The sequence below is a fragment of the Mizuhopecten yessoensis genome, unplaced genomic scaffold, assembly GCF_002113885.1.
Source record: "Mizuhopecten yessoensis strain PY_sf001 unplaced genomic scaffold, ASM211388v2 scaffold10987, whole genome shotgun sequence".
In the NCBI taxonomy this organism is placed as follows: Eukaryota; Metazoa; Mollusca; class Bivalvia; order Pectinida; family Pectinidae; genus Mizuhopecten; species Mizuhopecten yessoensis.
In genome coordinates, this window is record NW_018408821.1 from 1,117,071 (window position 1) to 1,139,260 (window position 22,190).

Consider the following 22,190-nt stretch of genomic DNA (forward strand, 5'->3'; position numbering starts at 1 on the left):
CATTATCGGGACTTGCAGGTTCTTCTTCACGAAATGCTAAAAGAAAAGATAATTGTGCACATATCAAATGTCGTAGGAAAATGAGTTATAGTGTATAAAGTCCCGCGATCATGGACGAAACGCTGCATTCTGCACTCTAGTCAAAAACGTGCACAGACATTTGATGATTTGTTTCTGTCAATCAAAATGATCCTAACAATAAGAGTTCAAACCCTACTCGTATAAAACTGATATTTTATATGAGAAGGGTACAACTTCTTATTGTCAGGACCATTTTCAATGACAGAAACAAAATGGTATTTTATATGAGCAGAATGTGACATCTTATTGTCAGGACCATTTCAATTGACATAAAAAAATGTCTGTGAAAACACAGTATCATATATATTATCATGAGTTAATTTTATAAGTTGTTGTTGACAAATCTTTTTATTTTTCAGCTTTGAATTTGGTATTGTGGATGAGAATAATCTAGCTCTGCTGGAAGAACAGTTCAATGAATGAAGTATGTAACTTTTACATCATTAAAATATTTAAGTTATAATTTAATATCTATTTTTCTTATATTTCTTGCGAAAAAAAGCCGTCGCGCGCTATGACCCTCTTTTTTATTTTAAAAAGAGGGTCATCACCCTCTTTTAGTATATCTGGGGTTGGTAGGTATGACCTGAGATACTTCAATCAACGTTGACGTAATGTGTCAGTCACCATGGTGACATCATTTCTTTATATGAAAAATCAGTCTCCACCATGATGGCATACGTCACGAAATTGTCTACAACAAGTTCCCATTCTTATCGGAAATGATAACAGATATGTAACGTATACTAAGTCCTTGAATCTTTATTGTGTGGTTGATATCAGATTATTGGCGACACATTGTGGGATCCGTATGTTGTTTTCCTTTAAGTTTTTCTGTGTCTTCTTGTTTACGTTCCCTTATAAATACACGGACCACAGAAAATCATTCCACATGTTATTTCGTTTTAAAGCTTCATCGTTATTTCCTCTTTTCCATAAAACAGTTTTACGACAAAGATAATGAAACCTATCCCACTTCTGATCTCGTCTGTTGCCAATCGACTCGCGTTTGACCAATCATTGGTTTACTGATGTTAAGGCCTCTTGACACCTGATCCCGTGCCCGGGGTTATTTTGTTGTACGTATACTACATACGATTAACAAGCCCAAGGCGCTGGTGATGTAGACATGACATATAAAGGGATCAATAATAACTCTCTCCATAGCGCTGACTTCATCCTCTGTTGCCACAAGTGTGCCTAACTAATAAGGTACTCGATGGATCGTGTAACACTGTTACGAAAACTGTTTTCGTTATTTAGATTTCTGACCTTTTTTCAAAATTATTAAAATATCAAACATCAAAACCTGTTTTGAATAAAAAATAAAACGAATTTTTCTTATTGCAGTTCATGTTTATAGTATAACCTTACTTCTCGACCTAACGACAAGTTCGTGCCCGCATAGACTGACCAGTTCATGACCACACTGACGTCAATTGGTACATATAAACGGTTTAAGTCGTTGACCAATTCATATATTCTATTTATATAATAGAAATACGTCACAGGGTTTATAGAAAAATCTTTTAATTCGGATAAGAATAGCATTTGTTACATTTCCATTGAAAGATATTTTGCGAAAGTGTGATTTGTTCAATGGATGGTCGTATTGAAATAGTTAAAGGACACTGGGCATGAGACATGTATTATTGTATCAAGTATAACTGTACCTAATACTTAAAAGTACTATTGTCTGAATTAATATTATAGCGTATAGAAAAGACTTGTTTTAAATTAAGTTAATCCTATCCTCGAACAACGTGTCATGTTGTGATTTTATTTTGTAGTTAAGGAGGTCCCGAATCAGTAATTTGATGAGACAAACTCCTTGACATTTTTTATGACAATCCATTAAACAATACGACCTGGGATTTCTCCCATTGAATATTACGACTTAAATCTTTTATGACATTTTCCAGACGTGCTTAAAATAGAAAACAAATAATCGTGTTTGCCATTATCGGTGTTAATATCTAAAATTCCACCATCTTGATATTCTATATCTATTTACTTCATGGGTCATCATAATTTTGTAAGGAAATGACAAGCTTCTGTTCATATCTTATATCATGAACGCAAGAGGGGTAAACAAAATGGGGGAGGACAGTATAAGATGACAAACACGTGGATTTCGTTTGTTCTAAAAAATTTCATCATTTTACTGTTTGTTTTTGTGATTTTTTTTACACAATTTTACATAATTACATGCCTGTATTATTGTTTAGGTGGTGTGTGACTAAACTATTAAACGAACGAATGATCCAATATAAAGTACTATATGCCATTTGGTCGCCATGTTTATATACATTGTATGCAAACAGGACCAAGCACTAAGAAATGAGGAATCAGGTTTTACCATAACTTTCACACAATATGCAAGGAATGCTATATTTATAACACGAGATTCATTGTGTCATCCTTATTTGTTCCATATCGTCTTACGTCAGAAAAGGAATATTTTGCACTTGATTTCTTTATTTGAAGTAAAAAACCTTACCTTTCTCAGCATATGGAATTTTGGTGGCCTTCCCGTCTGTCCCTCGGAACTGCCAGCCGTGGAACGGACACTCGATACAGTTACCAACAACGCGGCCCCCGATCCCTAGGTTAGCCCCCATGTGGGGACAGTAGGCATCCAGCACGTGACTCTCGCCATCTTCTCCACGAAATACCGCTAAATGAAGACCTGGAAAATAAAAACTAAATAAAAACATGTACAGTATTACGTCATTTACGGTAATAGAATGTATGTGGTAAGCCGAATATGTTTAAACATCGCTGGGATTCCTGAAACCCTTTGGTTAAAAACAGAACCATAGAGGGTCAGTAAGATTTATAGGGGGCGAGGGCGGAGCCCGAGCCTCCTATACATCTAACTGACCCTCTATGGTTCTGTAGAGGGTTAGTAACTGGCTATATAACGAATTTATCGCATCGAGGACCCCTTTTGCTTAAAATGAAAATGATGTAATGCATAACATCATTTTCATTTCTGTTCATTTTTGTATCTGTTGTTTTAGTTTTGAAGCGGTGAGCAATGGGCGGCCATATCGCCCTATAATGGTATCCTACTGACCCTCTATGGAAAATTAGAGGGTCACCACGTGATAGCTCTAAACCAATGGTTTTTGGACATTTTTGTCCGAGGTGCGATAATGATACATATGACGTCCTGTCTGTGTTTTTCAATTCATACGATTAAATATTGGATATTGAAATCAATTATAAAAGAGAAATGAGACAAAGTCTTTATACAGAAGTACATTAAAAAAAAGAGAGAGTAATGAAAACTCGTATAAATGAAGTGCTTAGCGTCCCGCCAGACCCTTGGTACATATGATAAGCGATTTGTTTTTCCTCGATTACTCATCAAGATAGCGATGGAATCTCCCATCAGAATACAAAAAGATCATTTTACATGAAAAATCTCCCCTGCGATGTCTTCTAGAGTGAAAGGTATGTTGAATTGTAGTATACATAATAGCGATCATTGCAGTAGATACAAGTATAGCTCGGTGTATAATTCTTAACACTGTCTACATTCACTATGTACATGAATATAAATACTAGATAAAAATATGAAATGTCATTAAAGTCATTGTGATTGTAAATATATAGAAAAGAGATGACAAAGATATACTAAGAAGCCCCCTTGTGCTTCCACGGTGTTCAGCAGGGACTCGTTCGTGTTTTCCCTTTATGAATCTCTGAAGAGGTCAAAGCGCAAGTGAGCTGCTCAGAAACTCTTCGTTTTGTTGAAGCTAACGTCAGCGCTTCAAACCTCTTAAAAACGACACTGATGATCACCGAGGGTATCGTAATCTACAACATCTACATACATGCGAACAAGCATACAAGACGAATAGACTCGATGAAAGGACAAACACATTATAAACAGATAAAAATACACGTGGCATTTCGTTGTAAATGCTAAGGTTATATATCACTGTTATTTAAAACATTTATACTAAAAGCATGTATTTTTAAAATGTATATCCAATACATTTACGATCCTGAAAAGGGGTTTATTTGAAATTGTCGTTACTTTTTATGAAACCTGTATAACAGGTTTTTTGGTTTTTTTTTGTGAAAGTAGGAAAACTAAATGCATAAATTGTATATAACATCCGGCAGACGAGACGTAATGGAATATTTTTGGTTTTATCTAAATGTCATCAAACTCCCTAAGCTAATATGATCCGTCAATACTTCCGACGGACAACCTTTTCATCTTTCAAAAATCATATTTTGCTAAATGTGAAACTGTGTAAATGTGAAACTGTGTTGTGATACTAAGTGTAGTTTGGATGTGATACATTATCGACTTGACAATCCCTGGCAGCGTTCACGTTGAGTCAGATCACAACGTTCATGTATATCCACACCTGTCCAATCCCATACGTTTGGTCACTGGCATTATGATTGATGCCCTTCGTCTCATAGTATTGTATAATGTTATTGTTTAACGTTTGTATTGACAGGGGGGAGTGTGTTACCCCGAAGTCAGAAACAGTTCGTACCGTTGCCCCAGTATCACATGCACTTTGCACCTATTGATCAAAGGTTTATTTATACACTCTGACACACTAAGTGGGTTTAAAGTTACCCCAGTGTCAGAATGGTTTTCTTATGTAAAGCCTACCTCACCAGTAACTGGTACACATTAACTACCGTAGTCAAATCAAATAGACGTTTCTGATGGCAACAGGAAAATATTTTGATATTGAGATCGACCTCACTTTTCAAGGGTCACCTGATTTCTGACCATGAATATATATGTATATAAGCTATCCAATATTGAAAATAGTTCTTGACTCACCATTCTTAATTTACCATAGGTTACAGAGAAGTGACCCAGTTTTCTTATTTACATATTTGTTAAGTTACTTAGTTAACCATTTCTTCCAAACTTCAATAATGGCCTGCTAATATTCGACCCAAGATCAAACAAGTGTCCACGTGTGAATGCATTTGGTATAGGTAACGGACTGTAAAAATGTTTGATAAATACAAATATTTTATACTGATTCTTTCTCACCAATTTTGACCTTTAATAACGTATTTTAGTAGATATAATTTAACGTTGGATCCTGGATCTAAGATGCAAACTTGTATTACTGACTGAAGATATTTATGTTACAGAAATAAGTATGATGTCTACAGGTAACTGTTTATTATACGGTACCTACTGGATACTGTTTGTAATGCATAAGCATGTGTAAATATCCTGAAGAAGACACTATTTTCCTTGCACTAGTACTTTTGGTTGTTAGAGTTCTTACGTCCTCGCAAGAGCCAGGGTCATCCTTATGTATGAGGACGAGTGCCTAGGGAGACACTGTCGGAAAGAGAAATTAGATAGGAAAGAACGAAGACAGAATACGCAAAACATTCTAGGTGTTGAAATTGGGACAAGATATCAATTTTGGTCTGGCTCCTGTCCTCTTCGTAGAAGACAATGAAAAATAACCGCGTTTGTGCAGGGGCCCCCACACCAGCTACCATTTTGCGATACACAAGCGGTGGGATAGAAGCAGGTCTAATATTTTGAAGACATCAAGATAAGAAATCTAAGATAAATTCTGAGTCACTCCACGTTGTCAAAGTTGTTTGCTAAATTTAACATGTGTAAACATATTACATAAGATATCTGAAGAATTTTTAAAACAAGCAGGCCACGACTTTACAATTTCATGATATTCTAGACAGGACTATTTGACAAGGTATATATATTGAACTTGTAAAATGCCAGTCTAAGACAAACAGTTATAAATATATAGCCTTGCAGACGACAAGCCCTTGTTATTTCGATAAAAATAGTTCACACGGTTGGTCAGTCGCGACGTAGTGTGTCCTTGAACGAAATAAAAAATGATTGGTTCTTTGTTCTTCAAACAAACATACTGCGTACCTCTTCGAAATTCACAAGTTCCCTGTGCAGATATAAACATACTACAATTAGTACTAAGTAGACTACAGACTGTTTATAATTAGTAAATTCACAAGTAAACGGTTTCTGCTCTTTTAATGTAGTGATATGCCCTTCTTCTATATCATGCACTATGTTGAATAATGTCCCACGGTGACATAGAATGATGTTTACATCTCTGTGGAATCGCAACTATATAACCATTCCATGTTTAGATGACATTCATATCGTCCATGACTGCCATGGCACACCTGTTTACGTTATCATTATTATGACGTCAACAAAGATTTCACTCTTCAGAATTGCTGATAATTTCATTGAGCAGATATACACGATATTTACACTCATTTGAGCTTAATGGTTTAGTCTTTATTTTGATAAATGCCATTAAATATGAAAGTGAAATAAAAATGGTAATGTAAAACAATTAACCGCCTTCACTTGGCACATCCGTGCTTCGTGTTGAATTTTCCACGTTCCATTTGGCATTGATATCCACTATGAATGGCAAGTGAGAGCAACAGTAGAATGTGTCATATAACGAAAATCACGTCAAGGGATTGTGTAAATACGATTTTTATGCAATATTTTATTCAACGCAGCGAAATAATTTTATACATTTTTGCTTTAGATTACAATATTATGCTACTCAATGTGTTTTGTAATCATGTCCTCTTTTTCAATCTTTTTAATGATCGTTATTGCAGCTTTGTTGACACAGATGTGTCAAGCTACCAGATGAAGTGTTCTCGTCAAACAAACAAACAAACAAACAATACCGTCCAACTTAAACGTTTATCGCGAAATGATCAACATTAATCAAATGAGTTTAAACAGCATTATGTTCTATGAACATGTTTACGATTACAATCGGTGAACCTCAAGAGCTTGCAAGCTTTGCAGTCAAAGAAGTCGGGACCGTTCGATAACCATCGTGTTTCTTCCTATCGCATGCAGGCGTTGTTGCCGTTACTACCATGTACCACATATTTATTGAATTAAGCACGCGTACATGCTACCGGATCCGGATACGCTACTGCAATGGTTGGCATCAAAGACGGCTGTCGATGAAACGTTTAGGTATCAAAACACGCAGTGATGTCTGTGTAAAACTTAAACTCAACAACAGAGAGAAATATTTTGAAGTCAGTCACGTGATAAGCTTGTTCTAACAGATATTTTGCACATATGTTTATTGTAATGCAAACCTAGTCTAAAGTCTAATACCATGGCAAGCCTACAGTGTATAGTCTAGTATGATTATAGGCCTATAGTCTAAAGTCTACTGTGATGACAAGCCTACAGTATGTAGTCTAGTGTGATGCGAGCCTACATTATATAGGCTTATGTGATGACAGGTCTACAGTCTGTAGTCTAGTATGATGATAGGCCTACGGTCTGTAGTCTAGTGTGATGACAGGCCTACAGTATATAGTTTAGTATGATGTCAGGTCTACAGTCTGTAGTCTAGTAGGATGACAAGCCTACAGTGTATAGTCTAGTGTGATGACAAGCCTACAGTCTGTAGTCTACTGTGATGACAGGCATACAGTCTGTAGTCTACTGTGATGACAGGCATACAATCTGTAGTCTAATGTGATGACAGGCCTACAGGAGATAGCCTAATGTGATGACAGGTCTACATTCTATAGTCTAGTATGATTGTAGTCAACTGTGATAACAGGCCTACATTATATAGCCTAATGTGATGACAGGTCTACATTCTATAGTCTAGTATGATTGTAGTCTACTGTGATAACAGGCCTACATTATATAGCCTAATGTGATGACAGGTCTACATTCTATAGTCTGGTATGGTGTCAGGCATACAGTCTGTAGTCTACTGTGATGACAGGCATACAGTCTGTAGTCTACTGTGATGATAGGCCTACAGTCTGTAGTCTAGTATGATGATAGGCCTACAGTCGGTAGACTAGTGTGATAACAATCCTTCAGTCTATAATCTAGTGTGATAACAAGCCTACAGTCGGTAGTCTAGAATGATGACAGGCCTAAAGTATATGGTCAAGTAGGATGACAAGCCTACAGTGTATAGTCTAGTGTGATGACACGCCTACAGTCTGTAGTCAAGTAGGATGATAGGCCTACACTCTGTAGTCTAGTATGATGATAGGCCTACATTCTGTAGTCCAGTATGATATCAGGCCTACAGTCTGTAGTATAGTAGGATGGTAGGCCTACAGTCTGTAGTCTAGTATGATGATAGGCCTACAGTATATAGTCTAGTGAGATGACAGGCATACAGTCTATAGTCTAGTATGATGACAGGCCTACAGTATATAGTCTAGTATGATGATAGGCCTACAGTCTGGAGTCTAGTATGATGATAGGCCTACAGTCTGGAGTCTAGTATGATGATAGGCCTACAGTCTGGAGTCTAGTATGATGATAGGCCTACAGTCGGTAGACTAGTGTGATAACAATCCTTCAGTCTATAATCTAGTGTGATAACAGGCCTACAGTCTATAGTCAAGTGTGATAACAAGCCTACAGTCTATAATCTAGTGTGATAACAAGCCTACAGTCTATAGTCTAGTGTGATAACAGGCCTACAGTCTATAGTCAAGTGTGATAACAATCCTACAGTCTATAGTCTAGTGTGATAACAATCCTAGTCTATAGTCTAGTGTGATAACAAACCTGCAGTTTATAGTCTAGTGTGATAACAAGCCTACAGTCTATAGTCTAGTGTGATAACAAGCCTACAGTCTATAGTCTAGTGTGATAACAAGCCTACAGTCGGTAGTCTAGTGTGATAACAAGCCTACAGTCGGTAGTCTAGAATGATGACAGGCCTAAAGTATATGGTCAAGTAGGATGACAAGCCTACAGTGTATAGTCTAGTGTGATAACAAACCTACAGCCTATAGTTTTGTGTGATGACAAGCCTACAGGCTAAGGTCTATTGAGAGAGATAATACACGTGACTTGTTGCTGCATTCGATCCCAGATTTGAGCAGTTAACAAGCCAATTATAGGAAGCAGTGGCAAGGCGACAAAGCAACAATGGTTAATATATATGTCTTATTGTTTTACTCTTCGTCAATAAAACTATATCGATCGCTCACACAATTTAGGTCCACTCTTGGTCACAAGGTTGTAGTGGTGATGCTGAGTTTGAGATATGGCAGGTACGAATGTACTTAACCATATGGGGTTTCCGTGACTACAGAATACCTCCGTGTTAATTTTCCTGAATTTCCTCGTTTGAAGACCCACAGTTTTTCACCCTGATCAGCCATTGAATACCTTCTAAAGAAGCCGTGCTTCTTCCTCGTAAAGATAATGAATTTACGTCTTTTAATGGTGTCTCTTCATTCTTTTCTACGTTCTGACGTTTTCATTCGATATAATGTAGTATAAGCATTAATGTCACCAGACAAATCAAATTCTGACTCAAATGACCAATCCTTTTCTGTTTATTGACTTCGGTACAAAAAGGTCAGCAGCGTAGATTTATCTGCTCATGTTATCTCTACGCTCCGTTGATATCGAGAATTGATAAACATGCAATCGTTCGATAAAACCATTACATTAATAACCTTGCAATAATGCCACCTTTTGTTCAACATTGAAAATGATTTTACAAAATAATGAGGGAGACGCATGAAGGAATTATCAAGAGATAAAAGCAATTGCCCTTAATATATTTGGGTGTAAGCGAAATAGCAAATGAATCGAGGTGCTTAATATTAAATGAAAATACCATGTCACGTAATGTTCAATTTACGGGTTCGAGATAAAGTATCAACCCTACCTGTACAATCAATACCAAAGTGCCTGGTATTCGCAATGTCATCGACAATACATGTACATGCTGATGGGATTGTGATTAGTCTCGTTCGTATGGCAATAACTGTACCTACACAAAAGTAGTAATCACAACGTTCGGCGAGATATTACGTCACCAGCACACGGAAAGAGACTAACACTGGTATTTATTATAGGTACTGCTCCACTCACAAGGATATATCATATATATGTACATTACACAAGGATATATCATAAATATGTACATTACACAAGGATATATCATATATATGTACATTTCACAAGGATATATCATATATATGTACATTACACAAGGAGTTGTCATATATATGTACATTACACAAAGATATATCATGTATGTACACAAGGCCGAACACACATCCCGCATGTCTTTTTAATGAAATAAAATTATTGCGGACGAAGTTTCTTATTTAGGTATCGAATAAAAGGGTGGTAGGATGATAACGGACAACCGGGACTATGTAAATGTTATTTCAATACCAACAATAATAATGCATATGCATGGGTACACAGTATAATACATACACATATGAACTGTGCTACACGTGTGATGATATACAGTATATAATACATACACATATGAACAGTGCTAGACGTGTGATGAGATACAGTATATAATACATACACACATGAACTGTGCTACACGTGTGATGAGATACAGTATAAAATACATACACATATGAACTGTGCTACACGTGTGATGAGATACAGTATATAATACATACACACATGAACTGTGCTAGATGTGTGATGAGATACAGTATATAATGCATACCGATATGAACTATGCTACACGTTTGCTGAAGTGCACTAATGCATACACACACGAAGGGGGATATACGTGTACTAAAGTATACTAAAATGCATACACATATGAACTGTGCTACATGTTTGCTGAAGTGCACTAATGCATACACACACGAAGTGTGATATATGTGTGCTAAAGTATACTAGAATGCATACACATATGAACTGTGTTACACGTGTGCTGAAGAATACAATATCATGCATACCCATATGAACTGTGCAACACATGTGTTGTGATAAAGTAAATAGAACGAACATACCCTAACAGATATAGCTCAAAGAAATCGTAAACACTGTGTATAGGGTTACTTTCCATTGAATTTATTTGTCTGTTTGTTTTTCTCTTGCCAGGGCAACGACGGAAAACTCAATCACGTGTAACGGGAAAACATGCAAACTGATTGCTATCGTGAAGTCGTCAACAACAAGATCCCGGAAAACTTACTAGGTCTGCTCACAAAACTGTAACAACGGATGTCAACCACAGCATGCCATAAATGTTGAATGCTTATATTAATTCAGCGCGGAAAACGGGTACGAAGTTGTCCTACATCTTGTAAATCGGTTACAAGCGATAACGTCACTATAATTTACATTTAACTTCGTGTTATCTCGCTAGCTCAGTACAAATGAAGGTAGGGCACTGACTTGGACGGAACTTGGCGGGGGCAATATCTGGGATGAAATGCTTCATCATGTTATCAGAAAGCTTCCACCGTAAACAACTATTACGTCGTCTGTAAGTTGTGTGTGTAATCATCATGTTTTTTACGGAAAGCATTTGCTAACTGTAGGGTGGTCGGGTGGTGCAGTGGATAGCACACTTGCCTTTCACAAAGGCGGCCGGGGCTCGATTCCCCGATCAGACGTGAAAAGGTTGCGGTCACCTGCCCGACCACGCGGGTTTTCTCCGCGTACTCCGGTTCCCTCACACACTAAGACCCCACGCGCTTCCGGGCCAATAAGAGTGATTAATATAAGTGTCATAATTGTTGTAAAATAATGAAAAAAAAAAATGAGTCGGATGTGCATACGGAATTTGGTTGAAACATCTGAACAATATCTACAACAATTATCACACGAAAACCAAAGAGTGGCCGAGATGGGTGGAAATACAGAGGAACACAAACATTGTAATCAAGTTTGAAGGAATTTGGCTTATATTTGCTAGAATTATTAAGCGGAAACTGCAGACAATGACGTTTTTCGGTAATCAAGGGGCCATAACTCTGCCAAATGGAGCCCGATTAAAGTGGTTGTCAAACTTGGCCGAACCCTTAATGCGTTGAACCCTATTACTAAGTTTGAAGACAATCAGATACTATTTGCGAGAGTTAATGAACAGAAACATCAGATCATGACGTTTTTCTTTATTCAAGGGGCCATAACTCCGCTAAATATAGTCCGCTGGAAGTGGTCATCAAACTTAGCCTAGCACTTAAGGCATTTAACCCTGTGGCCAAGTTTGAAGAAAATCGGTTAACATTTAGTAGTTATTGCACGGAAACGAAGCGTGACAGACAGACAGACAGACAGACAGACAGACGGACAAACTCAAATTAATATCCTCGTTTCGGTGGAAGCGGGGGATAATAAATTTCATAAACCATGTTTGAAAACAAAAAATGGTGACGTTTATGTATGCGTTAATCGTCTCATTGACTGAATCATGTTGAACTTATGACACGTTTTAAATGTCAAAACGCAGCTACGAGTATACTTACTGGATGCGTCTTTCGAAATTTGCCAACTGTTAACACGTTCGAATTCATAATTTTACATTTCCGTTGCAAATTCCCCATATAAAAATTAACAGAATATATATTGTATTCAAAGGGCTATGAACGGAACTAGATTAATGCCATTTTGACGACTCCCCACCCACCTCGCACAACACGAGACTATCGTAAGAAGCCAATATTTAGATGACAATAGGGTTTTCCAGAAATGCCGTTTGCACTGGTGACAGATTAACTTTAATACTGCAAATATTTTAAGCACAAATGCCGGTATGAACGCAAAATAGTTCTACACAATGTATCTGTATATAACGGATGGATGTAACCGATTTTCGTCCATGCCGACACGAACGAATCGATACTTGTATCCGAGCACATCGCGGATAACTGACTATACTGCTCAGTCCTTGCTGGAATTCTGTATAGGGTACTCCTTATGTTCAGTCTTCCAGCTTGTCTTACGAAGAATGTTCGAGGTTTAATAACTCACTGGGTCTATAGAATGTACCTTCTGATTACCGACATGTTCTATAAATTAGCACATCTACTAATTACATACGCTATTTTAAAGTATGCATAACGAATATATAAATACGTATACGTACAATGTACTCTGGTTCAATATGAAATTCAATGCACCGTGATACACTATTACCTCCTTTTCACGTGTGAATACATATCAAATCAATGTTATGAATACGAATGGAAGAGTAATACCCTCTTAGTATATGTCTCATCACGCCGGTCAATACAGCACCCTAGTTCATAGCGTTGTTGTCAATACAGCACCCTAGTTCATAGCGTTGTTGTCAAAGCAGCGATGGGGTCCATTCTATCGTACTATTTGTATATAATCTTCGCCTTTCATGACTTCATATATTTCAGTTGTGTGGATTAAACGTGTCATATTTCAACGCCATTTCCCCTTTTAAAAAATTCAAAACAAATTTGTTTTTCATTTAACGCGTTTTTATAAATGTTCAACGAAGCGGAACGAATAACCAAATTGCAATAAATAGGTGGCGACGGACAGGTTTCCAAAATAAATAAAGCAGAGTCCAAATTTGATCCATAATTAGAAGCATACACATGGACAGGGGTGTGGCTTGCCTTTTAAAGAGAAATCTCGAAAACGTTTTTTTAAAAAAGGTATACTTTAATCAGGCAAATAGTGACGTAGGCATATTTAATCGTGAAAGTTGAATGCGTTTTACATATTTATAAAATAATTGATCTGGCCGTGAATAATCACTCTTTATAATGTAGATCGATAACTGGTCTGATTAATTACATATCGTCACGTTTACGTGTGTAGATGTTCACGCATTCAATACGGGCATGTAGGGCGAAATGTAAGCTTCGGTTCGTATGGCAATTATGCGTTGGTTGGCATAAGATCTTTTATAATGATTTTAATAATATACGACTTCAAACGAAAGTGTCTCTTCTGTTCGAAAGTTATCAACCGATGTACATGTATAGTATATGTATGAAGGCCACGCTTGAGATGATTTCTGTGAAAATTGTTAATGTACGAACCCCATGCATAGATTTGTACGAAACTAAAGCACTTGTTTGTAAGAAAATCAAATATATGTAGAATACGCTTTTAGTGTATTCTCATTTATAATAATAACAAACCACTGTCTTTCAACTTTAAGATACGTGTGTTGCGGTTCTCGGTATCGTGTCGACGTAATGTATCTGTACTGTATTTTATCTAGGTGGAGCTATACGGCTTTTAATGGTAAACATCGTATACAGAAAACAACAAGGTGTCTTCTGAGAATTTGACAGGCAGTCACAGAAGTTTACTATCTAGCGTTCGTTCACTGAAATCAGTTAAAAGAATCCGAAACTACCACTCGAAACATCTCGACCAATTTTATGGTAAAAATGATTCAAAACCAGGACTGATTTACCTGAGATGTTTGCAATTGTGGAGACCCTCAAAATATTAATAACAAATATTACGCAGATATTTGATAAATCATCTTATCAGCACGATTGAAGTGCAAGGTGTGCGTATAAGCCATTGGAATTTCTCATTGCGAGGCAAACAATACAAATATTTGTAATTTTTCGGATATTTCTCAATAACCGCATTTTTTATATTTCTCCGAACGACTATTTATAAACTAACTATACTTTGAATGACCGTGACGTTGTCTTGACAAGTACATTGTAAGTCAGTGTACCTATTCAGGTCACCTTTATATTACATGTATATATTGGTGTTCGATAATCGAACTGCTCAAACTGCTGGTTGGTAACGTTACACGATCGGAATTATGTGCAAACAGACGGTTAACTGACAAACAGAGTTTGAGGACACTTTAAAACGGCATAATGCCTTTGCGGGTGGTTTAAATGGTGTGATATATCTTAGTCTTGATATAACCTGTACATTGAAGCACAGTACACAACGATGTTTTTGTAGTTTACAAATACATGTATTCTTGACTCCAAAAGCCAATATTTACACACATTGAAAATTACTTGGAAACATGAACAAAGTCGACACCCGTATAAGCCAATAATAGAACACCTCCTGCAATCATAGTCTTTCTTATTGCTTTACGTCCCATCGACAATTAAAGTTCAGGTGCCAGAAAGTCGTGAACATTTACGTGTTTAATTGGAAATGGGTATAGAGCCCGACATATCACTTGTTTATACATTGACACTCATTATTGACCTTTCACCTACTGACCACGGCATTAACACTGACCTACTAACTTACTTAAACTTGTATCTTGACCTACTAATTTACTTAAACCTGTTTCTTGACCTACTAACTTACTTAAACCTGTGTCTCATGAAATCAACATTAACCTTTTACCTATTGAAGTCAAGACTTACCTTTTACTTACAATGTATTTGCCCCTACATTGACCTTTTAACTTTTGAACTCAAACCGACTTATTACCTATTGACCGCTACATTGACTGTTTAACTATTGAACTCAAGACTGACCTTTTATCTATTTACCTTTATATTGACCTCTACCTATTGGAATCAAGATAGACGTTTTAGTTATAAACATCAACATAATATTAACCTTTAACCTATAGCTACTGACATCTAAAACACTTGTTTTGCCAACTGACATCACTATTGCTCTTTCACCCAATGCCATCAAGCTATCCACTTGACACAAAATACGAGTATAACGTTTTAGTAATGTGTTCACGTAGAAACTAAAATTCTTTGTAGTACAGAACATGAATTCCGGTCTAAAGTAATTGTGACATTGAACTTTGACCATAAGTGTAACCACGATCAATGTGAACAAGAGTGTGATGACTGACTATATTATATAGTATGATAACTTTTTCACAACTCTTACATAGAATGGCTACTATCGTTATTTTATCAACTGTTGTTTTAAATGATTGTATGTTGTAGTATTAAGGATGAGACGCAAACAAACTATTTTAACTTGAACTTCTAGGTTAGTGGTTACCTTACGTGATCCTTTCAGCTGACGCCTAGATCCCGGTCACCTGGCACAATATTAGCCCGAGTTTCCTCTGGCCCTGACACCAGACTTAAGACATTTTGACAGATAGATGTCACCTAGCTATCTGTCAAAATGTCCAAGTCTGGTGGCAGGGCCAGTGGAAACTCGGGCTAGCACTATATTTGATAACCTCACTTCAGTGTCAGGGTCACAGTGATTTTATACGTTACAACTACTGTGCAATACCATTCTTCCTGTTTACTTTTAAACACAAAAAGGTAGATTACATTGCGGAACTTAACCCCGGCTTATCTAACGCGTTCAATATCTTAACCACAAAGGGGCCATTTAAAGGGAACATTCAATCTCCCTCTGTATATCTTCCTTGTATACACCATATTTTCCGTTCATTTCAAACATACAAACTTCTATTTTCATATCTTTGATTTATCAACCAGATTGCAGGGAAAGACTTAACAATCCCCAGAAGTGCCCCCACTGTCTATAAAAGGAAATACTACCTTGCTGTATTTCGTCTTTAACCACTTCCTGTCACATCAAAAGCTGCTGATAAGGCATTGTGTGATAACACGCGAATTAAGTCGCGAGCTGAAGTACATACATGTATATCTAGCCGACGTACGCCCTAGTTCGGTGACCTCAGATACACTATATAGCTACCTTCGAACCAGTTCCATTCATGATTAACATGAAAACTGCAGCAAACATGCTCAAAGTGTTGGAACACGTTAAAACTTTTAAAAAAAGTCTGTAATGATAATAAATGGTGTCATGTTGTATAGATAAACTGCTTGGGTATGTTTCCGACAATTATTGTATGCTGTATCCCACTATGTGTACCGTAAACGGTGACTAATGTGGAAACCCCCCGCATAATCAGGGGTTTTCTTTTTTGTCCCCTGCTTAGTGGACAATTGGAAACACTAACATTGATTTGCTGTCGCCTTGACAAGACATTTGAACGAACACCTCCTGGTTTGATGGCAAAGTTGTTTTTTTTCTATTGGACCATACAGACCACCTCTTTTCTACCGTAAGCATTTTATCTCCCTATAAAATATCGAGAATTTGGCAGTTATTCTCTATAGATACATTGATTACATATGTTATATAGATATGTCTTTTTCGTTTAGAAAAAGACATACCATTCCACTGTACTAAAGGGGTAAAGATTAAGAAAAATTACGAGAAAAGCGCTCAATTTGATATTGTGTAGATCTGTGACGACTTAAAAAGAAATGAGCGTTTTTACTTTGTTCGATGTGTTTGTTAACGACGGCTTCTGTTTCAAATCGACCTGATGTGAAGTGTGTTTACCTTTGTGTTTAGAGAGTATTTGTGATTGTGCAGCTTGTATCGTTTATTGTGTGACCTGCCGCGCCGTTCACAGCATACATCGATACTGACATGTGTTCTTAATACGTCATAGTGGTAAAATGAGCATCAGACGGCGGAACTCTTCAACCTCCCTGCTCCAGGTACATCACCACACTTGTTTAAACATCAGTTGACACCACGGCTAATATTGACATTGTTTCAATTTCCAATATAATCACGTGACAAAAACAAACAGCAAGTGAATTACCTTAACAAACATATCGGCGATCCTGAGAGCTGACGTATAACCTACTAGTGGGGTGTCCTGGTTCTGTTACGCAAACATTTCCCTACCTGGCTCGTGATTGAAGTATGCAAACTTTGCTTGCCTGTTGATATAGTGACGGTAGTTTTAGTTGGAAGAGAGAAAACAATTTCGTAACATAGACCGTCTTTCAATTAGCATAGAATGTATCTGTTTCTTAATCAAATTAAATTTAATCAAATTAAAATCAGATCTTTCATTCCACTTCGATGTTCAACGTTCTGGAACGTAGATTATCGGAGTGGAATTAAAGATCTGGTTTTAATCAGATTGTTTCTTCATCTGAATTCTAATTAATCAGATTCTTCAAAAGATTTGAACTAATAAAGATATGTCTACGAAGCTCGTGAAAATTTGGCCATCTTTCAGAAGAGAGAAGCGATAGACAGTGGTCAGATCACTGAATAAATCTGATAATCAATGCAACAGCTTTTTCAAACAACTCTTCGCAAGTGCGTCCCAGATTCCGACTGGGGACTGATACATCTGACTTGGCCTCCTTTTAGATGAAGTCGGATTATAATCGCTTTTATTTTGAAAAGTCACCGCTTAACAATAAATAGCAAGTCGGTGCCGCCATCTTTAGTAGGATTGCGTCATCAATTTTGTCACTCGTTTCGCACACAATTGGGTTTGCCACGACATTTTGGAGTTTTTTTTAAAGGTTTTGCTGTTACAGTAAGAGATAGCATCACCGCTACGGTAAGTTTACGTTGGTATACAGCACATACATTGTCGCGATTTAATGTATATTGGCAAGAACAATCGATTATATATATATATATATCCAGATAATTTCAAAATGCAAATTTTGCTGAATTGCACTACCGGGTGTACATTCGAAGTCATAAGATACTAAAAACGTGCCATATATGTTAGGTTTGTCTATTAACTATTAAACACCATCTCATTGTATCGGCTACATGTATCAGTGCCAGTTATAACGCATCACCTAGCTGAGGGAGGTCTAATCAACCTCTCGGAGTCTGGTGTGCGTGTGGAAAAAATCAAAAATGAATGATTCGGGCGTTCCGAACGCGAATTGTGCTTGGACAGCATGGAATGAAGCTAAGCCGACTTGGATTCGGAATGTATTTATAGATGCACGTCTTTGTTTCTAACCATGCAATAGTCTGACACGGTAAAGCTATGCAGACAGCATATGTTAAAAATCCGATTCAGTTGCTACCGTAAAACTATTATGACAAACCTAGAGAATAAATAATAAACTGAATATATATACATCCCTGGAGAAGACATCAATATTGAGATCTTTATTTCTCATCCTACCGACATGCCCTCGACAACAATGTCGAAACCCTTTTAATCTTAGAAACGTTCTAAAGAATCAGACATGATGCCCTAAACTAAGATTAGATAGCGCCCTGGGGACAAGGCCCGTATCCAACGCAAACAGCCGACAGATCTAGCGACCTTCAACCCAGACAAACGAGGACAATATTGCTGCAAGAAGTATGACTGGTTTTTCGTAGAACATACGTTTTTGCCTTACGTGAAACCTGTATCAATAAATGTATATATTATATTAATATGTTTGTGCAGGTATCACAACAAAAAATCGCACGACCTCGCCAGAAAATCATAGTTCTTTTACTGGAAACGATATATTAGTCTCTGTGCATACAGAGATCAAAAACGAGAGATGTTCTTTTCTGATGCCTTCCACATGGACCTGATTACATTGTATATTTGGACCTAAACTAAGTTATTGTCCAAATATAGATGCAACAAAAACCAGTTTAGGTCCGAATATAGCTGTAGCACATTCCTAGGTACCATTGATGCCTTCAACTGTAGCAAAACATACACATATAAAGGTACATTGATAAAACAATGAAACAGTATTTAGAAAATTCCAATACAGTGTACTTTTAACAGCATTGCCTGTCAACGCCGCCTAACAATTGTTCATCGCTTCACAAATTTGAGTGTAACTGTAGTCGGACCTAGTGGAACATACATTCATTCAATAATAAACTTTAAATTCGAGGCCGCCTAAAAAGACGTCAACTTACTAGGCTCCCTTACTATAGAAGTCAGAAATGTATAAATGGCTTACCATGTATTTCGTAGTTAAATGATAGTCATTAAATTAATAACACAATCCAGCCTATAACATGTATTTAAAATTGTTCATGTACAAACACTCGATCAAACACACACATTTATATACTAGTACGAGAATAGATAAGGCCCAAAGTCTGTCTAATAAAGTGTTATCAGACAAAACGATGTTTGACTAAAGTTTGCGGTCATAGTTTTGGTTATGCGTACAGTAACTAGGCTACATGAACAACTGTGCGTAACAAGCTAGGAGGCATTTTTGCTCCGCACGAAAACTATATGTATGCCCATATGTACGCTTGTAGTATGGTTTTGGTATACTTTATAATTGTACATAATACCCTTGTCTATATTTAGATGGACCTGTAACGTTAAACAAAAATCAATTCATGATTTAGTTACGTCATAACTTTAGGAGCTGAACATGTTTGTCCAAAGTCTCAGAAATGTGCCCTTACAGAATCCACCATTCTCCATCCCCGACCTAATCCAAAGAGACAAAAGCACAGCTTTCATTGTGGGAATTGAACACAGTTTCAAGTCCCTGTGAAATTCATCAGATGGAAAACTGGAGAATAAACTCATTCTCCTGGACATGATTCGTTTGTCCATAGTGACCTGTATCTGGTTACGTCGTATAATTATAACCTAAACAATAAAATCACGACATTGTACAAATTCATACTGCTAGGTAGTCCGAATTATTTGTAATTCTAACTTCTGAAAGTTAAAGTTCCTGAGTTAAATTAGTTAAATTAGTTAAATTTAGTTAAATTTAGTTAAATAAGTTAAATTACCAAAGCTCCCTTTTTAGGCCGTACGAAGCGGTTCTGGGACAAAAGTGACCAAAAGTGGTCATATACTGTAGAATTCCAAACAGTATATTGGTACTCCTCATAATTTAATTTGAAATTGCATACATCGCTTTATTACATTTGTAATTTCTGATAAAAACAAACATGGTGATGTAATGTCATCGTCAGTGACGATTTTAAGAGGAGAACCAATATATTGTTTGGAATTCTACAGTATATGACCACTTTTGGTCACTTTTGTCCCAGAACCGCTTCGTACAGCCTAAAAGGGAGCTTTGGTAATCCTGTAACAATTATTATCATTTGAATATCCTCTATACAATATTCTATTACACAGAATTTTGCAAAAATAATTTGTACGTGCTAGTTGTACACAAAAACAAAACACCGGTCAATGGTAGCGTGCTGTTGTGTTTCATTGGTCGTCTAATTTCCGTGCTGATGAATATAAACCGGAACTTTGTGACGAAACAAATTAGCGTGTTTCTTGGAATCAATAATCGGATACAATATGACACTTTTCTCATTCCTGGTGCATCAATAGGCTCTCGTATATGCCGTTAGCAAACCCGGATATAAGATTACGCACGCGCTACTCTAAACAACAACAATTGTAATCACTTACATATATCGTTGCAAAGTGGCTCACTGACACTGTATATGACGCAGAACTTGTCAGTCAATAATTAACCTGTCAGCGAATGAATTAAATAGCTATTGATTAAATATGATTCGATAGAAGTTACACACATATGGAAAAGTCATGTTTACAATGGGGGAAATGCATAGGCCAGCTTCATCCAGTCCATCGCTGTTGTCCGGAGTCGTCCGCAAGGCCCTCGCCAGCGACCTGCTCTTAAATACCATTTATATATTCGTGTATTCGTCTTTAGGTTTGGCGTTAGATTGGTGTGATATAGGTTTTAATATTATAGCTGACTGATTTGTGTTTGAAACGCGAGCCTCGGGCGAGAAGTTGTATGAGCCGAGCAGTTTTACAAAGAATTGACCTCAATAGATCGATTACAATACTTACCATGGATCAGTTCCTACTTGTTTCATAACCTTAAACTATGTGGGGTCTATATTACAGTACATACTCCGTTATTTGTTTACTAACGGGCTGCCAGGCCGTCGCACTTTTGGCTTTTATTAGACATCGATCTATAATTGATCCTGTGCTAATTGTACAGCTAATACTTGAGCGGGGCATGCCAAAACATGCCATTTCAACTCTGAAATAAAAATCTACACATTTAAACTGATCTGGTCAAATCTGACACAATACATGTAGTCCGTTATATCTCGGATAGCGTACATTTTATACTCTCGACGGGTCAGGTGAGAAATCGCGGAGTAACAGGGTCACTAATGTTATATATTAGGAGTAGAGTAGACTTTAAGGTAATAGGATTGTGTCACCATTTCTCAGTAGAGTTTCTTCAAATTTTGTAGTTATATTGCTTTGAAGTAAAGAAAATGTTCTGCCACAAAAAAATACAGGTTGTCAAAATTTAAGGATTTTAAATGGAAATTTAATGTAAAAAGGAGTAAATTTAGAAGAAAAAAATGAAAGACACAATGTTTTGCAAAATAATGTCAATAAAAATGATACGGCCATAGATTAGTATTGCATTAATGTATATCAATTTAATAAAGGCTGAAATCGTGTAAAATAAATTATCTACATGTTTAAACGATTAAAAATTGACATTTTATAATAAAACCATATACACATAGTAATTGCATCAGGGGCGGGTCCAGGTGAGGGCGTAATGGGCGTACGCCCCCC

The 22,190-nt window shown here is 36.9% G+C and overlaps 1 protein-coding gene across 1 annotated transcript in view; it reads right to left on the reverse strand.

Annotated features, from left to right (window-relative positions):
* LOC110464414 (cholesterol 7-desaturase-like) overlaps window positions 1-22,190 on the reverse strand; it is a 39,233-nt gene that overhangs the window by 11,094 nt on the left and 5,949 nt on the right. Inside the window, exon 3 of the mRNA XM_021519615.1 lies at window positions 2,582-2,770. Within this exon, the coding sequence (XP_021375290.1) occupies window positions 2,582-2,770 (189 nt within the window). The remainder of the gene's footprint in view (window positions 1-2,581; window positions 2,771-22,190) is intronic.